The 27,727-nt window shown below is 32.1% G+C and overlaps 1 protein-coding gene across 4 annotated transcripts in view; it reads right to left on the bottom strand.

Moving 5' to 3' along the window:
• Positions 1-27,727, bottom strand: part of SLC4A10 (solute carrier family 4 member 10) — a gene marked incomplete at its 5' end in the record, with an annotated part of 301,407 nt that overhangs the window by 93,205 nt on the left and 180,475 nt on the right. For all 4 annotated transcript variants that reach the window (XM_081262039.1, XM_081262041.1, XM_081262040.1 and 1 more), the window contains 3 exons: positions 5,861-6,049; positions 12,958-13,118; positions 23,130-23,268. In XM_081262039.1, coding sequence (XP_081118165.1) covers positions 5,861-6,049; positions 12,958-13,118; positions 23,130-23,268 — 489 coding nt within the window. The remainder of the gene's footprint in view (positions 1-5,860; positions 6,050-12,957; positions 13,119-23,129; positions 23,269-27,727) is intronic.

Genomic DNA, 27,727 nt, shown 5'->3' with positions numbered 1-27,727 from the left:
ATATTACAATGCTTGCAAACAGAAATGTTTTAACTTGTTTCTTTATTGTTACTTTCAGTTTGTCCACTGATAACTTTCCATATTTATATCACCTATGAGTGAATGTCATTGCAATGTTTAACAACCTTTGTTATTATAATATCTAAATAATTTTAAGGCATTAAAATGATTGTAAAAAAGATATTTATTAACTTGGTAACCTATTACATTCAAAGTATTCAAAAAGTGATGGAAAGTAAAAAAAGCATTAATAGTAACCAGAGTCTAACTATTTAAATGTAAACACTGATAAGCCTAATACATCATCCTCTATCATACATCTATATATTCTGTTACACTTGAAGAATTCTTCACTTTAATCCCAATTCTAATATTTGTTTTACATCTCATCTAAGTATATGCAATATTCATATGAACACTTGTTTGAATTAATTTTCTTTGAATGATAAAATGATCTTTACCTCTGGACTTACATGTAGGAATCATATAAAAATATTATAGTTAATGTATTTTTCTAGGGCCAAGCACAGGATAAAAACTGACAGCAATTCAAGTGACCACTGCCTGAAAAATGGAAGCTCTGCTTCTCTGCTTGTCACACCATAAATTTTTCATTAAATGTTTTGTAATACTGGCATAGCCATTTCCTTCATTATAATATTGTAGGATGGGAACAATAGATTACATCAGAAGTACTATTTCATGACTTCAAGTCATGTCAGTATCATTAAAATACCTCATCATTAAACACAATGGTAAATATGTTCTCAAAAAATATCTTGAGTACTACACTGATTCATTCAAGTCTTTACATATAGTTCTCTCCCTCTTTAAGTAAATTGTGCACAGATGTATTGTAAAATAGCAGCTTTTAAATTTTTATTTGGCCAAATTCAAATCAATACTGCTTAAGTGTATCATTGTTTGGTATTGCTTATTCTACTGTAAATCATGTATACTAGAAGGAAACTGGGATGAAGACATGAAAATACATTACTATTAACCTAGAGACCAAGCTGGTTACACTACCTCAGAAACCTTCAACGCATTTAGAGTACCCAAAGGGTAGGAGATGAGGGAGGTACAGAGATGAGATGAGCCTGTTAGAGACAGACACAAGACAGAGCAAAATAAAGAAATATAAAGATGAATGACAAAGTTACGTACATGTGTAACAATACATTTATTCATGGGATTAGAAAACATGAAGAAAGAAGGTCTAAATATTTAGAAAATGTTGACTAGGTGAGATATATTTAATAAACATGAAAGTATGCATATAATTAAACTTGGAGAAAAATTAGTATGCCTGAAAATAATTAATGTAATATAAGAAATAACAAATTTAAGCACATCATCATAGAACTAAGCTTGCTGTTAAGATTTAGTCTTGAGTTCAAAACTCAACTACAACAATATAATATTGTTGTATACAATATAATATAATCTCTGAACAAACCCATCAATTTTGTCAACAATACCATCCTGGTTTACTTTCACCTACATGAATCTTTTAATATGCTTTCTGTCAAGAAATTCTAATAAGAAATATTCTATTACCTTTTTCTTCCTAGATAGAACATTATGAGAGATAAATATTACACCATAGGTATCTTATTTATGAGACCACAATATTTAAAAAACAACAAAACATATAAATATCAAGACACATAAAGGCATCATGCATTTGTAAATAAAAAGTACAGCATTTGTAAAATAAGTGATTATAAGGTAATAATGGGATTTCCAAAACCACAAATAATAATAATTCACAGTACATATGTATACAGTGCTTCAAGGGCTGGAATCTACCTAGGTCTAAAGAATCAACACATATCCCAACCTTCCGAACCTAAATGTTCTTCAGTAATTATGTATTTGAACAAATACTAGAGACTTTCTGCTTTGCAGTTTGTTTTGAGATTCTAAATATGAAACACATAAAAGAGAGGGACAGAATTAGAAATTATTAGTAAAGGACAGAGTGGATTGAAGACACCCTACATCTAAGGAAACTAAGAGTCTCATATTGTTTTCAAAACTACAAAAGTTATTACAAGGGTAATAACATTTTGAAGTTGACTTGCAATTCAAATTTCTCAGTAAGTGAATGTATTACCTAAGTAATAAATGCAAATACTAATTTATTTTGCTTTTTTGATTATTTTAGTCTTATTTTTAGTCTTATTTTTAAAACATCTTCTAGTTTCAAGAAAGTATCTGAATATTCTTGATACTCTTGAGGGTTCTAATGTCAAAATAGATATTATTTTTCTATTATTTTTGCTGTTGTTTTGCCAAATGTAACTTGTCACTTTTTATTGAAACATCAGAATCAGACATTTAATTCTCACAGTTTTGATGCTTAATGAAAAGTGAAAGTTAAACACAGCATGGTGGCATTAAAAATGCATGGTGAATCCATAGCATCCTGCATCTTAGCCCATGAGAATATGCAGAATACCAAGAAAAAAATATACAAAAAAAAGTACAGTATATTGGGAGGTGGAAATTCACAAATTATCACAAGTTACTAAAAAAGTATGAACAAAATTGTAGACATGGGAAGGAGAAGAGCAAGGAACTACGCTATCTTGTTAATCTAACCTTTAAAACTAGAAAGACACACATTCACAATAGCACCTGGATGTTTAACCTTTGGAGTAATACTGTTATAGTTTGGATATGTGGTATCCCCAAAAGCTCATGTGTGAGACAATGTGGGAAATTTTAGAAGTGAAATGATGAGATTATGGGATATTCAACCCAACCAGTGCATTATCCTCTTGAATGTGTTAACTGGATGGCAACTATAGGGTGTGACTGAAGGAGGTAAGTCACTATGGGCATGTCTTTGGAGTATATATTTTTTGTCCCTGATAAGCAGAGATCTTTCTGATTCCTGGTGGCCATGTCCTGAGCTGTTTTCTTCTACCACACACTTCTATTGTTCTGCCTCACCTTGAGCCCAGAGCAATGGTGTTGGCCATCTCTGGACAGAGACTTCTGAAAATATGAGTGCCAAATAAACTGGCTCCTCTAAAATTGTTCTTTTAGGTCTTTTGGTCACAGCAGTGAAAACATTGACTACAGTAACTCCCAAAGTAGCATGCTCAAGGAACTATTCAATTAAGGGAGTAGAAAACTCATTCTAAGTAACACTTATAAACATCTTTACATAATCATCAGTCCATTTTTTAGGGCATTTCAATATCTTTGCCCCTAAAGCAAAAGCACATCAAATAAGAAGAGAGAATTTATCTCCATATTTATCTTTTGAAAGGAAAATATGTTCTGCCATCAAATTTCTGGAAAATGCTCCCTACTTAATTCTTATTCTATAATCATAAAAGAAAAAAGTGAACCTTCTTGGGTGAAATATCTTACTGAAGAGATTTTTAAATAAGAAAATATTATTTTTATTCTTTTTGATATTTTAAAATCCTTTTGCATCTCCCTATACTACTACACCAAAAAATTTGAACCTCTATTGGATGTTTTGAAACCTAATGTCAAGTCTATATATATGGCTATGAATTTAAATTTGTTTGTTTATCTAGACTTTGTCAGTTTTTAGAGTTCATAAGTAGATTGAGAACCTTAGTAGTAAAGGTCTTTCACACTTTTTTTCACTTCTGAGTAGAAGATTTATTTCTAAATTGGTGAAGTCTATACATATTTTCAGAATTCTCAGCACACATAATTATGTAAAGTGTGTGAGAAAGCAAAACAGAGTCATAAGGAGGTGCTATAAGCCTAGGCTTAGAAAACCACTTCTGACAGCATACTCTACAACAATACTTAATTGGATATATGAATCTTATTACAAGTGTTTCCAAGTTTTTATTACCCTAACGTATGCCCTGAAAAGATTCGTGTGTGTTCAGATAAAGGCTGATTTTACAGATGGCAACAGAATCACTCAGATACTACTTTTTGGGAAAACTAAGCCATTTCCTGAATAAGACAAAAAGTAAGCTCTCAGAAAACCTTGTTATCTATATCTATATCTATCTATACAGAAACTTGTGACTCATGGCTTAATTCTACAGCTATAATTCTCACTTTTTTTTTTTTACATTTGACAGAAGTTTAAAGCAAAAACTGTAAGTCTAGGTCTGCATGATATTATAATAAATGGTCAGTTGACCCAGTAAATTCCATGCCCTCTTCCCTCAGAAAACAAAAACAAAATTCAATGAAATTTTTTATAGTAAACATTATTCCAAATGAAGTTTGAGGTTAAATTATAGCTAGTTCACAGCCTAAGATCATTGCCTCTTTGAAGAAACACAAACTTTTCTTATAGATATATACGTTTTATTTGTCTGGTTTTCAGTAAAATTGACAAAATGAAGGCAATAGTTTAATTTTTCAAAATGTATATAAGTTCTTGGATAATTAGTTCCTGGGTATATTTTCATAAGGTTTGTGAAATCCTGTAAACATAAGCTCATACTCAAAATTAGGAAATATTTGAATTAGTTTTCTTGACATTACCAAACCAAATTAAAAATACTAGCATTACAAGAATAATAAAATTACTACATTTTTATCTCTCCAATCATAACTTCATTTTGTCATTAATATGTATCATATAGCTTAAATGAAATTGTGATTTAGAATATAAATATATGGCATAAAAGATTTGAATCAAAGCATGTTATCTGTCTTCACAATATTCAGTGGAATCTGTAATCTTAAGTTGCTATAAACCATAAAGTGCTCATTACAATTTTTGCAAATTTTATGTATGCACAACTATAGATCCTTCTATACAACAACAATGACATCTTCAGTCATTGGGGCTTCTAAAAATAAAATAAGTATCTTGCTATTGGAAACTAGACCTACATTCTGAAACAAAATTGAGTGATACCTTAGACCATTTCTTCTGTATTTGTTTGTGTATATTTGATTTAGTAGTATGAAAAGTGGTGAAAATTTCCATACAAAGTAAAGTCTAGAGAAAACTCAATTTCATACATTTGTGTTTTTAAGACATCACTAAAGATTTTGAAAAGGAATGAAATCACACAAGATTTAGTCCATGCTGTCAACACATGTGCTTTAGTACTTTTATAGCTGATGGAAGATTTAACAAACTCATTTTTATCTCATGCTAACTCCATTTACCCTAATGAGACTAATGGAAAATAAATGATACTGAAATTTCTAAGTGGCTTTCTTAGTGTGGTCTATGTAAGATTAAATTGATGCAAGGGGAGAACAAAGAATACAGGAGATAAAACAGTCTGAAGTGGAAGTCAAAGTAAGTTAATTATTTCTGTAAAATAATAGTATGTGAAGGCTCCAACACTGAAGATGCCACACAGCACACAACAATGAGCCCATGAGTAGAAATGAGGTCTAACATAGGTAGAATCACGTGCAGCGTGCTGGTGGGGCTTTCAATTGCTAACTCTAATGGAATTCAGTGACTGTGAGCAACATGAGGCCAGCATCTTTTTCCACAAACACTAAATAGTAAGCATTATTCATTTTAACTAAAGACCACCTTTGGCATTAAGTTGAAGCATTGCATTACTTGTTTGAGATGCCAGAGATGCTCCATTTATGTTTGCTGCATTCATATGTGTAAGTTCTTATTAGATATGTTTTCTTTGCATTCTTTCATGAACCTTTCAAGAAACTTAAATTCCTTGTTAAAATTTCTACAATTTGATACTTGATAATAAAACTACATATACAGTATATGCCTATGAAAAGAAATAATTCCACTATAACAATATGAATTGTAATAAAACATTTTCAAGTGAAATATGTTTTAAAGATATAGAAACACTGATAGTTTAGAGATCTATAGTCGATATAAAGAGCACAATAAGGAAACATTTACCATTTTTATCCATGGAATTTGGTTCTGATTGTTTCTTGCCAATATCAGCAAAGGATCGAACAATGGGAATTCTGTTGGTAAGTTTTTTCTGATTTTGGTGGTGGTGCTGTTTCATCAGTGCCTCATGGACCCTGTGACGTACATCTTCATTCAGCTGACCTGAGCTCACCTGTTGGTCAAGGACCATATCTGAAGGAGGGAAGGCAAGAAAATATGAGCATAGCTTTCCTGTTGTACTATGCTGGCAGTGGACCGACCACTAGGTCCAAAACTGTAAACCTTAAATACTAGTTTTGATCTTGAAATAGGAATGAATTCCTTTAAAAATATATAGGTATGATATTAATAAGCAGAAGTCTATCTTCCCATATGGAATGCTGAATAAAAAAACATATGCATTTTTGAGCATAAACCATTTAATTAATTTTTTTACAAAAAAAAATAAGAAAAAGGTTTTATTCTCAAAGTCTGGATTGTTTCCAGAAGGAAACTCATCTAGAATTAATTAATTTTAAATATGTAATTCTCATAGTTTTTTTCCTCCAAATGACATAGTTGTATTGAAAAAAAAGTTATGTTCTTTGTTGTTTGCACTGATGGGAGGGAATATTTGTAGGGGTAGCATCAAAATAATTTGTATGAAATTGTGGTTTTATACTTATATTTTAATATAATTTAATATGATTTTCTTCCATTTTATTGTTTCCTCTTTAAGTGAAAATATAGTGCATGGAGATCTAGGCAACTATTTAGTTGCCCACATTTGGAGAATAAACAGTTCAACTTCATATTGACATAAAATCATTCCTTTCTCAAGCTTTTCCTTGAAAATATGTTTAGATAAAAAGACCTATAACTGCAAAACATGAAATTGAAGGTAAGATTTCAGAAGGCTATCACGAAGGAGATTGACATTTACCACACATAGTATCAGAAATACCCATAAAAGAATTGGTTAGGTAAAGGCATTTTGAGTTAAGTAGTAATACGGCTAGTCACCTCAATAAATCTCAATGCAATTTGTTTAAGATTATCAAATATAACTGTGATTAATTTCTGAAGCACTAACTCTTTATGTAAAATACATTACAATGAATCATTTCCACTGCCTCATTGAGGACACTGAAGGTTTCAACTTAGCAGAATTCTCCCTTCTATGCTATTGTTTTCTTTCAATGTGAAAGGAAAAAGGATGAGGGAGATAGACCTGGTTCATTCTATCACATTCCATCTGTGTGACCTTACAAAATTGAATATGCTTATTCATAAGGGGGAAGGTAGTAATATCTCATATTTTTGCCAGGACTAATGACATAAAGCACCTGATGTACCAATTGGAATATTGAAGCTATTGGTAAATAATATTTCCAAATACAAGATTTTCTTTGCAATAATCTTTAACTAGGCTATGAGTCCCTAATTTGAAATTTGCAGTAGTTTTAATACATTCATATTTTAGTATAGTATATGATATAGAGAAAAAGCTGGGCTAGCTGATAACAGAAAATACATATCAAACGAGCTAAAATAATTAATTTTGTTGGTTCACATAATAGGAAGACCCCAGTTAGGCTGGCTTTGATTCCATTCCTCTGTGGTTCTGCCTGCTTCTCTCCTCTACATGTAAGTTTTAACCTCCACCTGGTGTTCCTTATGGACATAAGGTAGCAGTCAGCAACAAGGAAATATATGTCCTTGCTCATATCCAACAAGAAATTTGATTAACTTTTTGTGATTGTCTCTTAAAAGGGTCTTCCCCCAGACAGGAAAAATTCTCCTAGGTCCAACTGACAAAGCCTTGCCCATCCAGAATCAGTCATCAGCAATGAAACCAGGCTTCACATAATTAGCTTAGACTAATTAAGAACTGCCCTTCACTGAAGAGTCAATTCTCTAAACCAGACGTAGACACTCTTTTTCTGAAGTGAGGCAGATAATAAAAGTTTTAGGCTTTCTGGACCATGTGCTCTCCAGCATAACCACTCAACTCTGCCTTCATAGCACAAAAATAGCCACAAACAACATACACAAATGAGCACAGATGTGCTCCAGCAAAATGTTTTTATGGTTACTTAAATTTTTATTTCACATAATGTCACATTAAAAATACTAATTTTCTTTTTTATTATTTTCAACTATGTAAAATGTAATCACCATTTTTAGCTAAAAAGCCTTATTATATAGGGCTGCAGGCCACGTTTAGAATGTGGGATATAGATAGTTTGCTCTATTGATTTACTATTTCCCATGAAAAGAGATGAAAATAAGTATTTGGTAGTCAGCCTTAATAAATATGTGAAATATTCAGATTTCAGCCACTATAACTATCTCAAAAGGTCACTTTCAATTATGAAGATATATAATATTAGGATAATATTTAAATCCATATGTCAACTCTTTGAAGATCAGTAGTTATAATGCCCCTAAATTACTTTAAAATAAAAGATCTGATAAATATTCAAAATATATGACATTATACTGAATCCTTGCTAGGATGGAAAAAATATGTATAAAATATGCTTATAATATATGCTTCATAAAATAATTTAAAATAGATTATTAAAATGTCAATATGACATCATTATAAGGCAATTTCATCCATAAGCCATGGTATGATGTGCCTATTTGATATTCTAATTAATCATAAAAATTAATTATATAATAAACTATGAACATGTTTATAATATTTCATTTCTAATAAACTACAATCTTTTCAGTTTTGAGCACTACAAAGACTTATAGACTGCTAGCTTCACAGTTTCTCAGCAATGATGTCTTTAAACAGTTACATAAGAGAAAGTAAATATTTTAAAAAATACTTAACTGCTCATTAGTTACACAAAATATACAATAAACTCCTTTGAGGTATAACAGCATCAAATAACCCATTAATGAAGTAGAAAAGCTAATCTTCTTGTTTATGAATATAACTTATACTAGGGTGAGATTATAGTACCAATGGGAATCTGATTCAAAAATCACTTACATTGTTCTCTTCATCACTATAATATATATCAGAATTAACTTGAAAAGTAGGAAAGGATAATGGACCATAATCACTTTGGGCCCAGAGTCAAGTCCTGCAATCTCAGCAGGCTATGATGTCTAAATGATACAGTCTTGCCTGCCAAAGCACAATGCCAGGATCTTGATAAAGGAAGAAGCAAGAAGAAAAAGGATAAATAGGTCACCCTATTCTACTGTTAAGCAGGTGCTAGAAAAACTACAATCATTTATGTAAAAAGGCCTCAGAAAAAGAAAAATTATTTCTCCTCCTGATATCAGGCACTCATCAGCCCATCCTGACTACGAAATGCTCCTAGAGATCAAAAGATTTTGCAAATCCTATATAAATCTATACCTCTTTCAAGATTATCATATAAGTACTTTGAAAACCCATTGTCTTTTCCTTAAAAAAATTGAGAGAAGAGTAGGGAACATGAAATTTTGGAATTCTAGCTTTTGGTTGTCAGCACTAAAAGCATAAAAATATAAACCACCATAGAACACTTACTTCACAGACCAAAGAGTTTTATAATACAAATGTGTTTAAAAGTATATGGTTAGTCCTATATCCCCAAGTCTGCAGATTATATTCAGTGGAACAAACTGTGTGGATTTATATTTTAATAAAATATTCTAAACAACGGAAGTTACTTCAATGAGTTGAAAGCTATGATTGATCATTTGTTCATGGCACTAACTTTAGTTTGGTTCTAATTTCGCTCTAACTTTCATTGACAGAATCAGGATAAAGTATTCACGCTGGAAAGAGCATATTTTCATTTTTAATCTTTATAAAGCTGAACTTCAAAGAGATTAACATAGATCATTAAATTGTCTATAATGTATATAAATATAATTAGGAAGTATTTTCAATAAAATTAGCCTCCACATCAGAATAAATCACAGTAAGAAAATATGTCTGGGGAATATTGGATTTGAAAAGGTTAAGTAATGTTTTTAAGGTTGAAGTTTAGATTTATTGAGTTCGCTGAAACATTGGGAAATAGATACATTTTAAATTAACTTTATCCAAGAGAAAATCCAACTTTAATTATACCAGAAATTCTTGACAGACCTGCCAGATACAAATGGGATTTTCTGCTCCTAATTCTAACAAAATCTCTTAAGGAATTATCTAAGTCTGTCAAAAACATCAAAACACTGATATAAAAATCCTTGATCATTCCAAAACAATATCTAGGGCATATTTCTCTACAAGAAACATGTAGAAAACAGTACTTCAGAGCCGTGCATTCACAAAGTACTAGGGCCTAGCAACCTTGAAGAGAAACTTTTAGTCTAACTTTTGGAAAAGGGAAACAATCGACTAATATATGTCCCTAGTTTATAACTGCCAAACAAATGAAAAAAGTAATGATAAACAGGAGGAGTAAAAAAAATTCCAAGTCTTATTGTTAATGATTCTGATCACAATTTATGATAAACAGAACAAAAAAAATCTATGATTATGGGTTGATCAAAAGAAATTATTTCCATCTTAAAAAGGGGCAAATAGCCTCTTTCCTACTTCATAAGGTTGTGAAAATAAAATACATTAATGGATATGAAAGTTCTTTGCCAAGTCAGAAATCCTAAAAACGTAAAACAGACTTACTTATTACACACTTATAATGCAGCTCAATTATCATAACATGAAAAGATCAGTAAGTATAAACAAGAAGAAAGTGATTACAAGCTGTAAGGAGAAAATAGTGAGATTTTATTGAGGGCAGAAATAAATAACTTTTAATTTAAATAAAATCAAATTATGCTTACTAGGTGAGAAGAAATTTCTCATTAAGAATTGAAAAGGAATCTAAGGTAAAATGACCAAAACAAACATTTGTACCAGTATTTTCTACATGATGTTAGCTCTAAACTACTGACATATCCTGAACAACATTTTACAAGGTGCTCCTCACTGAAAGTGGGACGTTCAAGTTGGGCTACTTCAGAGTCAGAAAGACACTAATTAGAAAGGCAGAAAGAATACTAAAAAAGCTATTTTAGGGTATCAAGCTTCCATTGAACTACTTTCATTGTAAGAATAGACATAGAGAATGCAATTTGCTTGAAAAAGCTAGATTTAACACAGCTAATCTTCACATATTCTACAGAACTAACTTAGAGAAGGAGGCCAGGGTAGGGAAAAGAAACATAATTTTAGACAGTAAAATTGAACTAAGCTGATGAAATGAGCAACAGAGCTTTAGTCAAATTACTGGGAAAAGATTTCCTGGTAAGAATAACTTCCTGAAAAAAGCATTAGAAATTATATGCTTTAAGAAATTTAAAGCCTGGTAAAGATATATGAAGAGCATGTTACCTGAGGCTTATTTTGACAGATTGAGGAATTTGACAATTTCATTAATAAAGCCAATATAAAACTTACTTGGATTAGTCAATTTCAAAGATAATGTCATCAGTAAGTAAAGCAGAAGAAATAAACTCCTTAAGGCAAAATCTTTTAACTTTCAGATTATTAGTGTCTATATTTAAGAAATAAGGCTAATGATAATACTAAACTACAAGTTTGTTATGAGTATCTCAAAGATTATATACAAAGTTTAGAGCTTCCTAAACTTCAAAGTTTAGGAAAAGCCACCATTTTAAAATACAAAAACTGTTTATTGAATATCAACAAGACCTAAAATGTAAAACTAAGAAATTGAGGGGAATAGCTACTATTCCTACATTCTTAGGTTTGCACATTTCTAAGTTGACCATTTTAAATCTTGATTTAGTGTCAACCATCCATATAGCCTGTGTTTTTCCAAAATCATACTCTAAATTCATATAGTATTTCAGCCTCCATATATGTATTTTAAAGGGTAACTTCTTTATATGTAGTATATTCTTAGGGAAGAAGGCTTATTTTTCTTGATTTGAGGTGGTTCAATGTATGCATGTCTATCACCACAAATTACCCAAATCAATAATTCATAAAGTGGTTAAACCACCATTAAAATGCAGGCAACATCTACTTCAACATCTACTGTTTCTTCAGAGAGCAGTTTAATATAAGAGAAAGAACACTGGGCTTAAAATCAGAGGCCTTTTGATGGATCTGGGCCATGGAAATTTTAGTTTCCATTTTCTCATTGAAAACTGGGCATCATTCCTACTTTATGGGCTGTTCTAGAAATTAAATTGGATACCTTATTTTTCTAATATGATGATTAAATACCAATTCATTTTTCTCTTATTTGTGATTTTTAAAAAACACACACATAGTTTTGGGAGTTTTTCCCCATTTCTGTAATATAATTAACATATTAAAGCCTCCTTTAAATCTTTCTATCTCATAAATAAATCCCACATAAAAATAATTTTATTTTTTCCCAAAGTAAGAATTTAAAAGAGCCTGCCTTATTCTTTTCTTTATTTTTATTTTTAAAATCTTCATTAATCATTTCATTTATACTCTTTCCATACTGATTTCTGTATTTTTTGTATTATTTTATTCTGCTACACCGTGTCTTCTTTCTTTGACTCTATTTCTGCAAGAGTGATACATTTCACAAATACAACTGATGGTGCATAAAGCCATAACAGAATTCCAGTACAAATCATTTGTCCCAGAGTCTAAACTTAGTGGTAAATTATGAAGCATGGCTGCAATACTTGGCTTTCTCTAGAATGTAAAAGTTTTAATTCAATTTAAAATAAATGGCTGTACCTTTCTGTGCCCGTTCTAATCCAATATTTTTCCTAATTATTGAAATTTTTCATGTGGTTATTTCATATTTTGGAATATTGGAAAAAATGAGGGTTTTTTTTCTTTCAGTTTTCTAATGGTGTTAATCTAAATACAAGTGATAAACAATAAATACTAAATGGGGATCAGTACCTCTAGGTTCTTGCTCTAGAGTCATCTAGACCACATTTCTCTGAGATTCTTTTTTTTTTTTTTTACCTCAAGTTAAGAGGTAGAAGATGACTTGTAAGGCCCCATACATTGATCATGAGAATTTGTTTTCCAAAGTTCACACATGAATGGAATTACTCATACAGGTATAAAAAGGAAAAGAGAGTAATAAAAATCAGCTGAATCCACAGAAACAAAATAGACAAAGGAGAAAAAGATATACCTGCAATTTCCTCTAAAGTGTTGGCATGCATGTCCAGCAGCACAGTTCCATTCAGAATGCAACTTCTCAGCTCAAACAAGCTGTGCAATGAAAGAGTGGCCACATACGGTTTGCTCCACCTTTCCCCTCCATCTTCCACATCTTCTTCAAACTTCAACCACCTATACAAATAAATATTCTTATCAAAACATTGAATTTTATATTACAGATGAGTTATCATTTTTTACAATTATATAAGTTATAAATAGAAAGATAATCATGTTTCCAGGCATCATGGCAGCTCAGGAGGCTGAGGCAGGAGGATTACAAGTTCAAAGCCAGCCTCAGAAAAGCAAGGCCCTAAGCAACTAAGTGAGACCCTGTCTCTAAATAAAAAAATACAAAAGAGGGCTGGGGATGCAGCACAATGGTTGAATGCTCCTGAGTTCAATCCCTGGTACCAGGGATTTTTTCATGCTTCTTTTTAGTTTCATGGTTTGGGAAGTAGGTAAAATCTCATTCAAGTTACTCATTTTAGTTTCATTTAAAAACATTCATTTTGTAATTGAAAGATTATTAAAAACAAAGGAAGCTCTTATTACTTTTGTTAATTTTTCTAGCTCTGAACAACCAGTGATCACCATGAATCTGATATAGGGCTAAAAAAGACAGCATACTTCTTCATGTAAAGATAATAGTAATTGGATAAGAAAATAAAAGAATACAATATTTAGTTTAGTGGAAGAAATTAAGCCTAAATATTTTAGTTCTTGATAATATTCCCATTCAAATTTTAGGGAGGCTATTATAATTTGTTGCCTATTCTGTAGGAAAAGTTTTTATTAGGCTTGTTGAATAAAAATTAGTGAACGAAACTTCCTAGGCTCTGAACATGTGAGAACTGAACTAAGACTCCATTCCCTGAGTGTTCCTTCCAGGGATGCAGAAGAAGAGAACTGTGATGCTGTGATGCCAAATGAGAGACTACTGCTTTCTTAGAGTGAAATGAATAGTAATACCTGGGAATGGTTTGTAAGCATGATTAGTAGAAGAGATAAAGAGAAACCAATGATTTTACTACTTTGGCAGCAACCACTCAATGCTTTAGGGTCTTGCTCTCTAATCTAATAGTTGACCAGTTTAATTCCTCTCTAATGAACCCTATCCTAAATTGCCTTTCCCTCAATCTCCCACCATTTCCTTTATTCCATCTGTCCTTAGTCATTTGGGCCCTACATCTTCTCATCATGCAATATCACAGAAGTTCTGTATATAATATTATACTGATATTTAATGTAATCAAATGACCCAACTCCACAGATGACAAATGTGTGGTAGTAACTAGGCAGGGAATCAAATGGAACATCTACAAGTAACTAACCAATGAGTTTTTTAGAATAATTAATGTGCAGAGTAGCAAGAGAGATCAATGAGTTCTTAGAAAGAAAAGAAAAAAAAGGAAAAGAAAGCTTTGCATCTGTGTCTGGTGGTGTTTAGGAAGGGAAAAAATGGTCAGGAAGTGAAAAGGAAAGCAATAGGGAACAAGAGCCAATCCTGCAAAGTTTGCAGACAAGGAGGAAGAGCTATGCCTATAGAGGACATATCGAGGTTGGAAAAAACTGACATTTCAGCCCCAAGTCACTGAAAGTTATCCTCTTCCAGGTTGGCAATTTTATAGATGTTTTTATTTACACAGTTAGAAATTTTTCATGTTAGTGATTCTTAAAGCTTTTCAGCCCTTAACAGAGCCAAAATACCTCACACATCACATGAAGAATATTACAATATTGCTCATGAACTGTAACTGGTTCTCCCCTTTTCCTACTAAAGAGTAGGATTTTACTACCTGGCTCCTCTTTAACCACGTGAGAGCATGTCACTTTGACTAATGATAGTGAAAATGATTTCTGGTCAATGAATTCAGAGAAGAAATTATGTGTGCCAATTTCATATTGGAGTATTTTCTTGCTGAGAGCCTCTGAGCTCTCTTTTATCCTGGGCATGAAGACAAACAATGTTTGAGACAGAGGTTTCTCTATCAACCAGAGTCTTTAAGTAACTATAATGGACAGAGGAGCCTCCACTGATCCCATGATACAGATGAACAATGAGCCATTAAAACAAACAAACAAACAAACAAACTTGTAGTTTAAAACCATTGAGATTCATTATATTTTATACATAATTCAGATGATATCAGTTGATATAGATGACCATTTTAGCTATTCATCCAGCATAAAAATCTTAATTAGAATTGTTGGTGAAAGTGAATATGATTTTAATAAATATAATAAATTAGAATTAGTAAGTATTATTAAATTATCAATAAATTACTAAGGCCATGGTCACATTATGAATGTCAGCATCATAAAGAATCAACCTCTTGTTGGACAATTTGAGGCAGAATTGTTTTGTAGAATGTTTCTTAGACTAGTTGAGAATAAAAATAAAGCTAGGTTTGTCCATATTCTACAATTAAGCTACCATGTGACCAAGGAAAATTCTTTCAACTTCTCTGGGTTACAATTTTCTCATCTGAATAAAAATGTGATAAATTCAGCACATTAAATTATTTGTCCAAGATCACCTAGCCAGTGATCTTGTCAAAGCAGGATTCAACTCCAGGATGTTGTTAATTTTATTTTTCCCAGTCTGTGCATATTTCTCACCATAATATAATTGCCTGTGTTGAATTTATTATGGTTCTTTTCAGCTCAAAGATCTTATGTTAATTCTTATAGTACAAACTGATTGAACATTTAATTTTTGTCCATGTCTAAAAACAATCTCAAGTTGAAAAATGTTCTTATTTTCTCCCTTTCTTTTTTACACTGACTATATTTGTTTTCTTTATTATCTACTATGCTAGAAAAAAAATAGATATTTTTCCTTTGTAAGAACCAAATATCCTATTCTGTGTAATGGACTATAATGAAATGTTCCACAAAATGGTGGCACCAAAGGAATAGATGCAACTTTTATTAAATCTTCTGTCACCTTATTTATTACTGACATGATGTGATTTTCAGACAAAAGGAGCAAAAGAAAGACTATATAGAGGTACTTAGGCTAGTGCTAATTTGATTGAAGAATCATGTTGGATTTTAAATCTAGTTTCTAAGATGTTGGGTGGCAAAGAACACATAGGGTTATGAAAGGATGTTAATCGTGTTTGAGGTGAAATAGATTTTTTTTCCTATGAGAAGATGGCCTCCATTTATTATTTCTGGAGTTATACTTTCTACCATCCACATGTTAAAAAATTGCTTCTAAAATTTTGTCTTTAAAATTTTTATTCGAGTGGATACCTGAAGAGTGTTTGTACATGACCCTGAACTAAAAATCATATGTTTCCTAATTTCTTAATTACATCAGTAAAACTGACCCATACAATAGTATTTTTTTGTAAATTGTAATAACATTTTAATTTTTTAAATATCCATATGCCTCTTCATCCATATAAAATGGTCTATCCCTTTCTTAAAAGGAAGTTATAGTTAAATTTTACTTCTAAATAATGGTAAAAACAATTAAATAAGGGACCAAACATTTACATCATTTCATTTGGCTGTTTTGAAAGTAAAAAATTCAATTTTAAGAACCCTGTTAAGAAGGAATGGAATCTCTGGAAGTTCCAAGCAATTTGGTAGTTTAAATTACCAAATATGTTAAATGCATGGATGGTTTGATGTACCCATAGATTTTATGAGTATTTATAGAAGACAGAAGGTGCTTTCCATAAAAAGGAACCCACAAGTAACAAATATCAAGTTACTAAAGATACTAAACATTACACAATTCAGTAATTAATGCCAACCCCAGAATGATGCCAAAAGTTTTAAGAGACATTTAAACAAACGCTTTAAAGAGACTATAAAATAATATATATGCCACATGAGTATATCTCTCTTTTCTGTTTTTTTATCCCATAAACAGGTTTGGAACACATTAGGTCTATTTCAAAATATTTAGTCCCTAAATATACTATGAGTTGCAAGATGTCTGATTGTAGTTAATGACCTAAAGTGCTGCAATTTGTTCCAGTTTTCAAATAAACTCTGCTGACATTTGTTTGAATAGCAAACCAAAGCAAATAAGAGTCTCAGAGCATGAATGTGATGTGATGGATGATACAAAAAATAAAACGAATAAAAAGCTGAAGGCCAAATACATGACATTTTCTACATGGGATGGGAGAAGATTTAAACCCTGAGCAGATTATTTTAATTTCTTCCAGTATGTCTAGATCTGTTTTCATCCATGATTAGCACACTGAAGTCTCTTTCTACTAAACATTAAATAAGTGTTTCATGAATTCTTTGAGGATTAAGTCAATGACAATCTGCTGTACAATACTTGAATTGAAAATATACAAAAGAAAATTCTTTTTCCAGATAGAAATAAATGTTTTCTAGAGAAGTTAACTCTTCCTGTGTATTCTATCACCACCAACTCAGTTCAACTTTTCTAGGAATTTTTACTCCATATATATATATATATATATATTCCATATTTATATATATTTATATCCATACAGAAAGAAGTTCCTAGATCATCCAAAATTATAGCTTTGGAGGAAATGAAACATCCTTTCTTAGGAGAGTTAGGGCACATGGAAGGAGGTGGATATGGTTAGGGTGGAGCTAGAGAATAACATTTATAATCACAGAACACCCATACCTCTCTTAAGGAGAGTGAAACATATCTAAGCCCAATGTTCTTAATTCACGTGATCTTCACATTTCACATGCTGCTAAAAATTCTAGATTACTTGAACATTTACTAAATTTTGAGTATCAAATATCTTCGCTGCATCAATAAAACTGTTTTGATGTAATATTTCTTTTCCACACTTCCATGTATGTATCAGAGGCTAAGTGTACCCCCTGCCTGGCTTCCCCTGAGCTCATCTGTGAGAAGCATTTTTAAAGGGCAACCACAGTGAGTCGAACATGTTGTCTCCATCACCACACAGCTGTGGTGGCTTTACTCACTTTTCTATTAATAACATGATATACTATTTATATGCATGACATTGTAATTGTGTTGATTTCATTAGCCTCTTCTTATGTTTCTTTTAGAGTTTTAAAAAGTGAACAGCTGGTTTTCAGAAACATTTATTAAATAATTATGATTCAAAAATTAAACTTCAAAATCTAAAAGTTTGCCTAAGTTTCACTTGGCAATAACAGTGGGCATAAATTATTCAAGATGTGATATGTGACAGGTGCAGTGTGCTGATAAAATATTGCTTTTATTTCCACTGTTAGGGTAGACAATTATTAATCCCACCTGGAATATTAACCAAAAGAAAAAAGGTGCTTCAAATTAATGCTAATGATTGATTAGAATGAAACTGCATTTGAAAAATTAGATGGATTCATGAATTAACCCAAATTAGTTCTTTTAGAAAAACAAAATTACTTCTGCCACTTTAAAACCACTAAATTTCTAAGTTCTCAATAAATATATTCTGTTTACCCCTAAAGTGTTGTATCTCAGCCAAAATTCATCTACCCTCCTCTTCAATGTCTGTTACTATTTTGACTGCTCATCAGATGTCTCCCTGAACCTCAAACAGCTGTACCACTAAGCTTCCAAAAGCATGACTACAAATATTGGTCCTTCTTAACATGGTTAAAATAATTAACTTTGCTCTTTATAGATAAGCAGCAATACTTTTTCTTCTACTAGATGTAGGGTCTCTGGTTTTATCCCTAAGTCCTTGATCCATTTTGAGTTGAGTTTTGTGCATGGTGAGAGATAGGGGTTTAATTTCATTTTGTTGCATATGGATTTCAAGTTTTCCCAGCATCATTTGTTGAAGAGGCTATCTTTTCTCTGATGTATGGTTTTGGCACCTTTGTCTAATATAAAATAATTGTAATTGGGGGGTTAGCCTCTGTGTTCTCTATTCTGTGCCATTGGTCTACCAGTCTGTTTTGGTGCCAATACCATGCTGGTTTTGTTACTATTGCTCTGTAGTATAGTTTAAGGTCTGGTATAGTGATGCCACCTGCTTCACTCTTCCTGCTAAGGATTACTTTAGCTATTCTGGTATCACATCAATGTTTATAGCAGCACAGTTCACAGTAGCTAAACTGTGGAACCAACATAGATGTCCTTCAATAGATGAATGGATTAAAAAATGTGGCATATATACATAATGGACTATTATTTGGCAATAAAAGAGAATAAAATCATGGTATCTACAGGTAAATGGATAAAGTTAGAGAAGATAATGCTAAGTTAGCCAATCCCAAAAAATCAAATGCCAAATGTTTTTTTTTTTAATATATATAAGGAGGCTGATTCATAGTGGGATAGGGAGGGGGAGCACGGGAGGAATAGATGAACTCTAGATAGGGCAGAGGGGTAGGAGGGGGAGGGAAGAGGCATAGGGTTATTAATGATGGTGGAGTGTGATGAACATTATTATCCAGAGTATAGTTATGAAGACACAAACTGGTGTGAATATACTTTGTATACAACCAGAGATATGAAAAATTGTGCTCTATATGTGTAACATGAATTGTAATGCATACTGCTATCCTATATAAATAAAAAAAAGATAAGTAGCAATACATTGTGGTGGTTTAGAATAAACATCTTCTTCGAGGTAATCCTCTAGAGAATGATACAATACTACCTGCTCAATTGTGACGGAGTGAAAAGCTAGATTCTTTTTTTTTAATGTTTATTTTTAGTTGTAGTTGGACACAATACCTTTATTTCACTTATTTATTTTTATGTGGTGCTGAGGATCAAACCCAGGGTCTCAAACATTCGAGGCAAGTGCTCTACCGCTGAGCCACAACTCCAGCCCAAAGCTAGATTCTTGTATTGCTTCTGCCCCTTCCCAGCTTTATGAGGATGGAAAAGTTACTGGAAAGTTTCTGGTTAAAAGGAATGGGTCACCATCTGACCTAGAAGGTGAAAATCACCAACCATTCCAAGAATAAGGAAGTTACTGTTGCCAAAACATGTTCCAATTTTACTCCTCAGTTTAAGGATGAGGTTAAAGAATAGAAAAGCTTCCAAAATGGAAGCCTTAACAATAACTTCAAGGGAATCCAAGTAACTAGAGTTGTCTAGTCATCAAAACCATCACATCTTCCTTTAAGTCATCAGGGTTAACCTGTTTCCTATAACCAGTGAAGGACAGATGCTCCCAGCCTTAAACAAGAAGGTGGGCACCTTAACTTCCTTATCAATAACTTTATTCATGAAAGAGAAAAGGTTCTATCACTTAATTGTGGAAAAGATTATTATACATTGCTTTCCTGTCATCAAATAAAAATTTTGAGCACATATATATTTTAAAGCTCCTTTTTAGTTAGTTTTTTATATTGTTGGAGAATAAAAATAAAGTAGAAAGTTCTTAATCTTCAAATTGACGAGGTTAAATAAAAACTTTTAAACAGCTATCTTTAAAATATTACAATAAAAATTATCATAAGTAAAATTGAGTAATTCATGTAAAATTTTCATTAAAAGAAGTAATAACTGGCCGGGCACAGAGGTGGACACTTTTAATCCCAGTAGTTTGGGAGGCTGAAGCAGGAGGATCAAAGCAGTTCAAAGGAGTTCAAAGCCAGCTTCAGCAATGATGAGGCGTTAAGAAACTTGGTGAAAACCTGTCTCTAAATAAAATATAAAATAGGGCTAGGGATGTACCTCAGTGTCCAAGTGCCCCTGAGTTCAATCCCTGATGCAAAACAAAAAAAAAAAAACAAAAACAAAAACAAAACCCAGAGGTAATAACTAAATAACATACCACCAATTTAAAGTATTCAAAAGGGCAAATAAAATAATGAATGATTTGACACAAAAGGGCAAAAGGAATGAACAATAAGTACACCAGAGAAGAATAAAACATGAAAAGATATTGAACCTCTCTAACAATTAAAGAAAACCAATTAAAACAATGAGATTCATGTTTTCGTATATGAAATAGGAAAAATTAAAACAGTTTGATGACTTAGCCTGACAAGGATTTGGGGAAATAAGTCACTCTTCATACACTATTGGTGGACGTGTAAATTAGTAAAACATTTTATGATGGTAATTTTGCAATATCTAAAATATCTGCTTTCTTTGGTACATAAAATTCTACTGTTACAAATTTACCCTATATAAGTACCTAAAAGATACATTTGTAAATAAACATTATAACAATTTTATGGGGGAAAAATCTCAGTCTACATGTCTATCATGATAGGTTATATAAAGTTTTTCCATACAGCTGAATGCAGTCATTTTAAAAGAAAAGGTATGTCTAGCCAGGTGCAGTGGTGCATGCCTGTAATCCCAGCAGCTTGGGAGGCTAAAACAGGAGAATCTCAAGTTCAAAGCCAGCCTCAGCAATGGTGAGGTGCTAACCAACTCAGCGAGGCTCTGTTGCTAAATAAAATACAAAATAGGGTTGAAGATGTGGCTAAGTGGTCAAGTGCCCCTGAGTTCAATCCCTAGTAGCCCACCCCCCCAAAAAAAGTATGTCTATGTTGCTGATACAGGAAATGTTATAAATATAAGTGAGAAAAATAAGGTATGAACACCATGTGTTATATAATTTCTACTGTAAAAATTGAAAAAGGACATTTTGGAATTTGGATTTTGGAATTTTAAGTTTTTTGGGAATATGCACAACACTGTTAACTAATTGCCTTTGAAGACAACTACCTGCATACGGGTAGAGGGATACCCTGGGTTTTCTACTGTGTTATACTTTTTAATGTCAAATATCGGCAAATATTAGCCATTTTTATAGATGTCAACATGGATGAACTAGATGTTAGTCATTTTGGTTTTCTTCTATTTAGTATTTTTTTTTAAATAAGAGAGAGCTGTAAAGGCCACTGTATCAAACAAAAATTATGTGGGCCCTTATTATTCATAATTCATTACCATGATTATATGATCAATTCCATATTAATTCTGATGTGATATTGTTAAGGCAATAATTAAATAAAACTACAAGTTTGACATGATCCAATAGAGTTCTGTAACTTTCAGAAAACTATTGCAATCTGAGGTCCACTAATAACAGAAAAAAAATTTTAATAATTAGAGCTGTCTGTCCATGGAAAGAATAGCCCCACAAAACAGGAAACCCTGAATCAATAACACATCATGTTCCCCTCCTTGTATACCTGCTCCTCTGCTTTTTTGCCCAGTTAACTTCAAGAGCAATAACCTATGCCAGGGAAGCTATCCTGCTCCCCTTTCCTTCAGCCCTGTGGTTTAGATATACTTGCTACACATGTCATCAACTGGGAGCTCATTAGAAAAGCATGACCAGACTCCATGCCCAAAACCTACCAAATCTACATTTTAAACAAGATGTCAGGTGATTTGTATTCACATAAAAATTAGAGAAGCACTGGGTAAATGACAACCCTAGCTGTGCCCACAGTTCCTTTTGTATACCTGAACCAGAGCATTCATTTACAGCCTTTACAATATTTGTTGACTTAAGTTAGACTATAAAATTGTTAAGGGAAAGACCTAAGGTTTTGTTGTAGTTGTTCTATAGCCATTATACCTAGCATATAAAGGATACTCCATAAATGTTAAAGAAGCAAGAATGAGTTAAAAGCAAGCAAGAAATTTGATTCATTACTTTTTATAGTAATTCGTTAATTATTTGGCAGCATACAAAGAGGAATTATAAATTAATAAAAAAACCATTTTGATAAAACACTCTGTTTAAATGTATTCATATCTTATAAACATATTACGGAATATTTTTATCCTCACTAAATAGGACATGAAATCCAGGCCTATATCCTAAAGCCTCTTATCATAATATTTGCCCTTTCTTTAAAAAAAAAAAAAAGCCCACACTCAAATTATCATGTAATATCACCAATTTGGGTTCAAGCCAGCAGCTGAAAAGATAGAAATAAATTACTTTTAGATTTCTATTGTTTTGTTGATGACACACAAATTATGCTACTGTATATCTTTAAGACTGCAGCTGTTGCTGGCTCTGCATCACTGTTTACTATAATTACTGCCTTCAGATTTCATTCTGACCTATATCCCATTATAGGATATGCCCAGGCCAGATGAGCAAGTTCAGAAATCAGCAGTAATCACTGATGTTTGTGAAATCGTTGAAGTGGGAAATTCTTTTTCCAATAACATAAAAATTCTTTAATATGCCTTCAACCTTCAACCAAAATCCTCACCTGGCCGTTTCTCGCCACTCAGCTTCCTCACCTTCACGCCAGCAAATCTCATCCAGTTCTGTGAAAAGGTCATGAGGAATGTGTTCCTCATCATCATCCTCGGTTCCAAGAATAAACTGTACTCGCTGTGATGGAGTGTCTATGAAAAATCAGAAACACGAACAAATTGCATGTTCAACAAATCTTATGTCCAGAATATATAAAGACTTCTCAAAACTCAACAGTAAAAACAATTAAAATGGGCAACGTATTTCAACACTTTGCCAGAGAAGAAATATGGACTGCAAATAAACACGAGAAAAGTTGTCAGTGACTTGTCATCAGTTTAATGATGCAAAATTATCAAAAATGTTGTTTTTGATCATTGTTGTTTAGGGGCATTTTTTCAGGACTGGAAATTGAACCCAAGACCTCACAGATACTAGGCTTTTGATGTTGCTGTTGTTTTTAATCTTTTTTAAAGGAGAAAATAAACTTGCTCAATGATTTCAGTTTTGTTCTGGAACAAGTAGGTTACAATTATTGTGACAAATCTTATCTTCTTTAGAAACAACTGGAAGTTCAGAGAAAATACAGTCAATATGAAAAGTAAGTTTGGTCTAGTACACTGAATTTAACGTAGACTTTTTAAAAATGCATGGTAAAATAATGATTAAAATGTCTATATTGGTATTCAAGACGTATTGTATAGGAAATAGAATTAGTTAGCTATACTAACAAGGAAAACAAAATTCTTCAAGTCAGAGAAGGGTAGATATGGATATTGAATATGGAGAAAATCCTTCCCTGACTCAATATAATTGCCCTCATTTTGCTGCTGTTGTTATTTTGGTTTTCGTTTTTTTTTAATTAATTTATTTATTTGTTCTAACCAGTTCTACATGGCTTGTTTTTGTTCTTATACATTCATTTGTAGCATAAAGTTTCAAAGCATTTAGTATACTTATGCCAATATTTACATGCATATTTTATATAAAGAAATACAGAAAATAAGCAAAATATCCTCAATGTATTTTTACAACATGGAAAAACATTTCCTTTTTGCAATTAAAGTAGAATTAATTCAGTACAAATAATATTTAAAAACACAGTGGAATAAATTATAAGAATCAGATGGTGAGATTCATGAGGTTCCTAACAATTTTGCTATCTTATTTGTCAAAAGAATCCTGTGACTGGGCAATTGTTAAATGGTGGGGAAGTAGTCAGGTTTAAGATTTGTGAAAAGGGAGAATCAGATGAGGAATGCACAGATATGAAAAAAGGACAAATATTAAATAAATATTTAATGATACCTTCCTTTCATCAAGTACTGTTCTAAACAGGAATTAAGTAAGACAGATGTAAATGGAAAAAAATATTTCTGCCCTCATTGAGCTTTCATCCTATGTGGAAAATAGTGTGTCAGGAAACAAAGAAGACAATTTCAAACAGAATAAGAAGTCAATAATATCAGATGCTGTAGAGTGGTCATCAATGATAATGGAGTAAGAGCAAGAGGGATTTGTCTGTCCTAATTTTAAATAACAATGGAAGTTCAAGTAACATGTATTACTTTTATAACCATAAACAAACAAATTAGCTATTTTCATTTGGAATATAGACTGTATTTTCAACAAATGGTTAGTTATAAAAATCAAATTTAAATAATTATACTATTTGACAAAAGCCAGTAGTAGAATCATAACTGGAAATAAACAAATTCCTTAGCAAACTCTCATCTTTGCATTATCAGCTATGTTTTTCATACTGCTTTAATTACTCACATACTAATTAACCAGGGTCTTCAGTGGATTGTTCCCAATAATTAGTGAAAATAACTTTCTTTTCTGTAGACCTACCCCAAAATTCTCTATTTTAGGCCCTTTCTGAACAAAAGTTAACATTTATGTTGACAAATAAATTTTTCATGTCACTATAACAAGAATAATGACAGAAATGAATTTGGAAATTTCCATTTTCATATGAGGTCTTATTGTCATAATAAAATACATAATCCGGGTATACTCCCAACATTCAGTTTAAGGAAACAGATTCACTAAATGTTTACCTGTATTTCTGGATCACAGAGGCTTTTCTTCCTCTTTATCTTTTTTATACTTGAGATAAACTGATATTCAGATTATCTATCTTATGAAATCAAGAAATGATGGCAAGTTAGGTGGTTCTGTTTCAAATTCATGTCTCCAGTCTCCTTGAAGCTCAATGATATTTTCCATTTTTAGTTGAACTTTAAAATTTTGTTCATGTTATTTGAATGTCATACACAATCTGTTCATTTGAATTCTATATTTTAATTCAATTATATAATTGAAATAGTCTACTTTTATTGATGCTAATTAGTAATCTTATTGCAGAGTATTAGATTGATAAAAAGAATTTTCAGCTGAAGTACCAAGAACCAATAGATATTTCAATTCAAAGGGCGATTAAGACTACATGCAGCATTTACAAATTGTGTTTCTGAAAACCTAGTTATATGGCTCTAACTCTTCACCCACAGTGAGGCAACCAGGAAACAGTGGACTCATTTTCAAATAGATTTCTCCAGAGAGATCTGAGATGTGAGTCCCAGTCTTTTTACTCCACTAAAAAGGCAGGACAGTAGGGTGTCTGCTTTTCTGTCAAGCCAATTGAGTGGAGCTCCCAGGGAACCAAAGGAGCTTTCATTCTCTAGGCAATAATAGGGACACTATTAGGGACCCTGTCTAATTGTCTACCTAGCCACTGAGATCGCTGCTTTGAAGAACATGGTATCTGTGGCCACATATGGGCTACACATGCGAGAGAAAAATGAATCAATAATCATAGAATGTGGGGTCATCTTAGATGCAGTTTAAGAGGCTGTCACAGAAATGAGGAAACTTCAGCAGAGTATCTAGGGGATAATGAGAAATATTCAATAAGGCAGAATAGAGTGCCAGTTATAGACTCTCTAGGAGAGAATGAGCAAACTCAAATTTTGCAAAGCCTGGAGAGTGTGTCATCAGCTTGCAATAGTGGTACTGCAGTAAGAACATTCCAATTTCATACCCATTAATTCCACCTGTTTTCCTATGCTCCAAATCTAGAGGGATCAAAATAGTGTTGAGAAGATAATAGAGTCCCTGGAGTAAAGGAAAAGACATCCAAGATAGGGAAAATTTAAAAGCAACTTCATCCCTTCCCTCAATTACAGTTATCCAACCTATAACCAGGCCTGGGCAGTAGAAGGCAGAAAAAGACTTTGGTCATACAAATTCAATGTTTTCACTACTAACATAAGACTAGAGTTTCTAATTACTGATGAGAGGACTTGAATCACCTAAAAGTGATTAGAAAAGTTAGGAAACCCACTGGGGTTTCATTCAGGAACAGAGAACAATTCAACCTCCTGAATACATAAAAGGGGGCAGTGCTAGACAGAAATAGAGCTATTTTATGATGAGATCTCATGAATACTGTCTGCTCAAAGTGAGATTTATGGGCTGGGGATGTGGCTCAAGGGGTAACGGGCTCGCCTGGCATGCGAGGAGCGCTGGGTTTGATCCTCAGCACCACATAAAAATAAAATAAAGATAACGAAAACTAAAAAAAAAAATTAAAAAATTCTCTCTCTTTCTCTCTCTCTCTTTTTAAAAAAAGTGAGATTTACAAGTCTTACATGATCACAGATCTTCTATATACATAAATGGGTGGTTTACTATTCGATTCTCTATATTTTATTTAAATAGTAATTGACTATAGTGATATTATAAAAATAGGAAAAATATAAAACAGACTTTTAAAAATATGTTAATTTCTTCTATGAGTTAGATGTTTACATACACTGTCTCTTGTTTGTGTCACAATAACTTGATCAAAGTGCACTAATATTTATTAAGGTTAGACACAAAAATAAAGAAACTTTAAAAATTGGACATCTCAGCTTTTAAAGGTGAACTGTTCCCTCCAGCATGCAGCACTGCATCTTACATATGATTATATATATTCAATAGATAAGAAATTTGAAAAAGAAACATTCTGTAGAACACTAATAATATGGGACCTAATATTATTACCAAATATTTCATGCAATTTTTCAAAATAAATTTTACAGCAAAGGGAACAATAATTGAGTCAAGAGCTAAATCCCAAGATTTATTACCACTTCAAAGGAAAATGACAACTTACTGGATGAAGCATGAAATTTTTTTGAAATAAGATTGATGAAATCCCCAAAATATCAGATGTACTTAAAAAGATCAGTAGTATATCATATACATTTCTGATCCAGTTTATCTGATCCATTTTTTATTTCTGGATCAGAAATAAAAACCTAGTGCCATCTTATCCTAAGTGTGTACTATGTGGGTGATAGTTACCTAATGTTTTCTCAATCTGATTTCATCAGAATCAAATAAATTATCACTAATTAGCCTGTTATCTCCGTAACTAACTGCTGTAGGGGGAAAAAGGACTTCAAATAGTCATTGGAGATACTTGGGCAATGAAATTAATCAAGTTATGTTATGTGCATGAATAAATATATCACAATAAATCCCACTAGTTTGTATAATTGTAATGCACCAATAAAATGCATTTAAAAAGCACTCATACACTGCTGGTGGGACTGCAAA

The sequence above is a fragment of the Spermophilus citellus genome (assembly GCF_964194105.1).
Source record: "Spermophilus citellus genome assembly, chromosome: 11".
NCBI lineage: Eukaryota > Metazoa > Chordata > Mammalia > Rodentia > Sciuridae > Spermophilus > Spermophilus citellus.
Note: the sequence above shows the minus strand (reverse complement) of the source record. Positions and strands in the feature narration are given on the sequence as shown.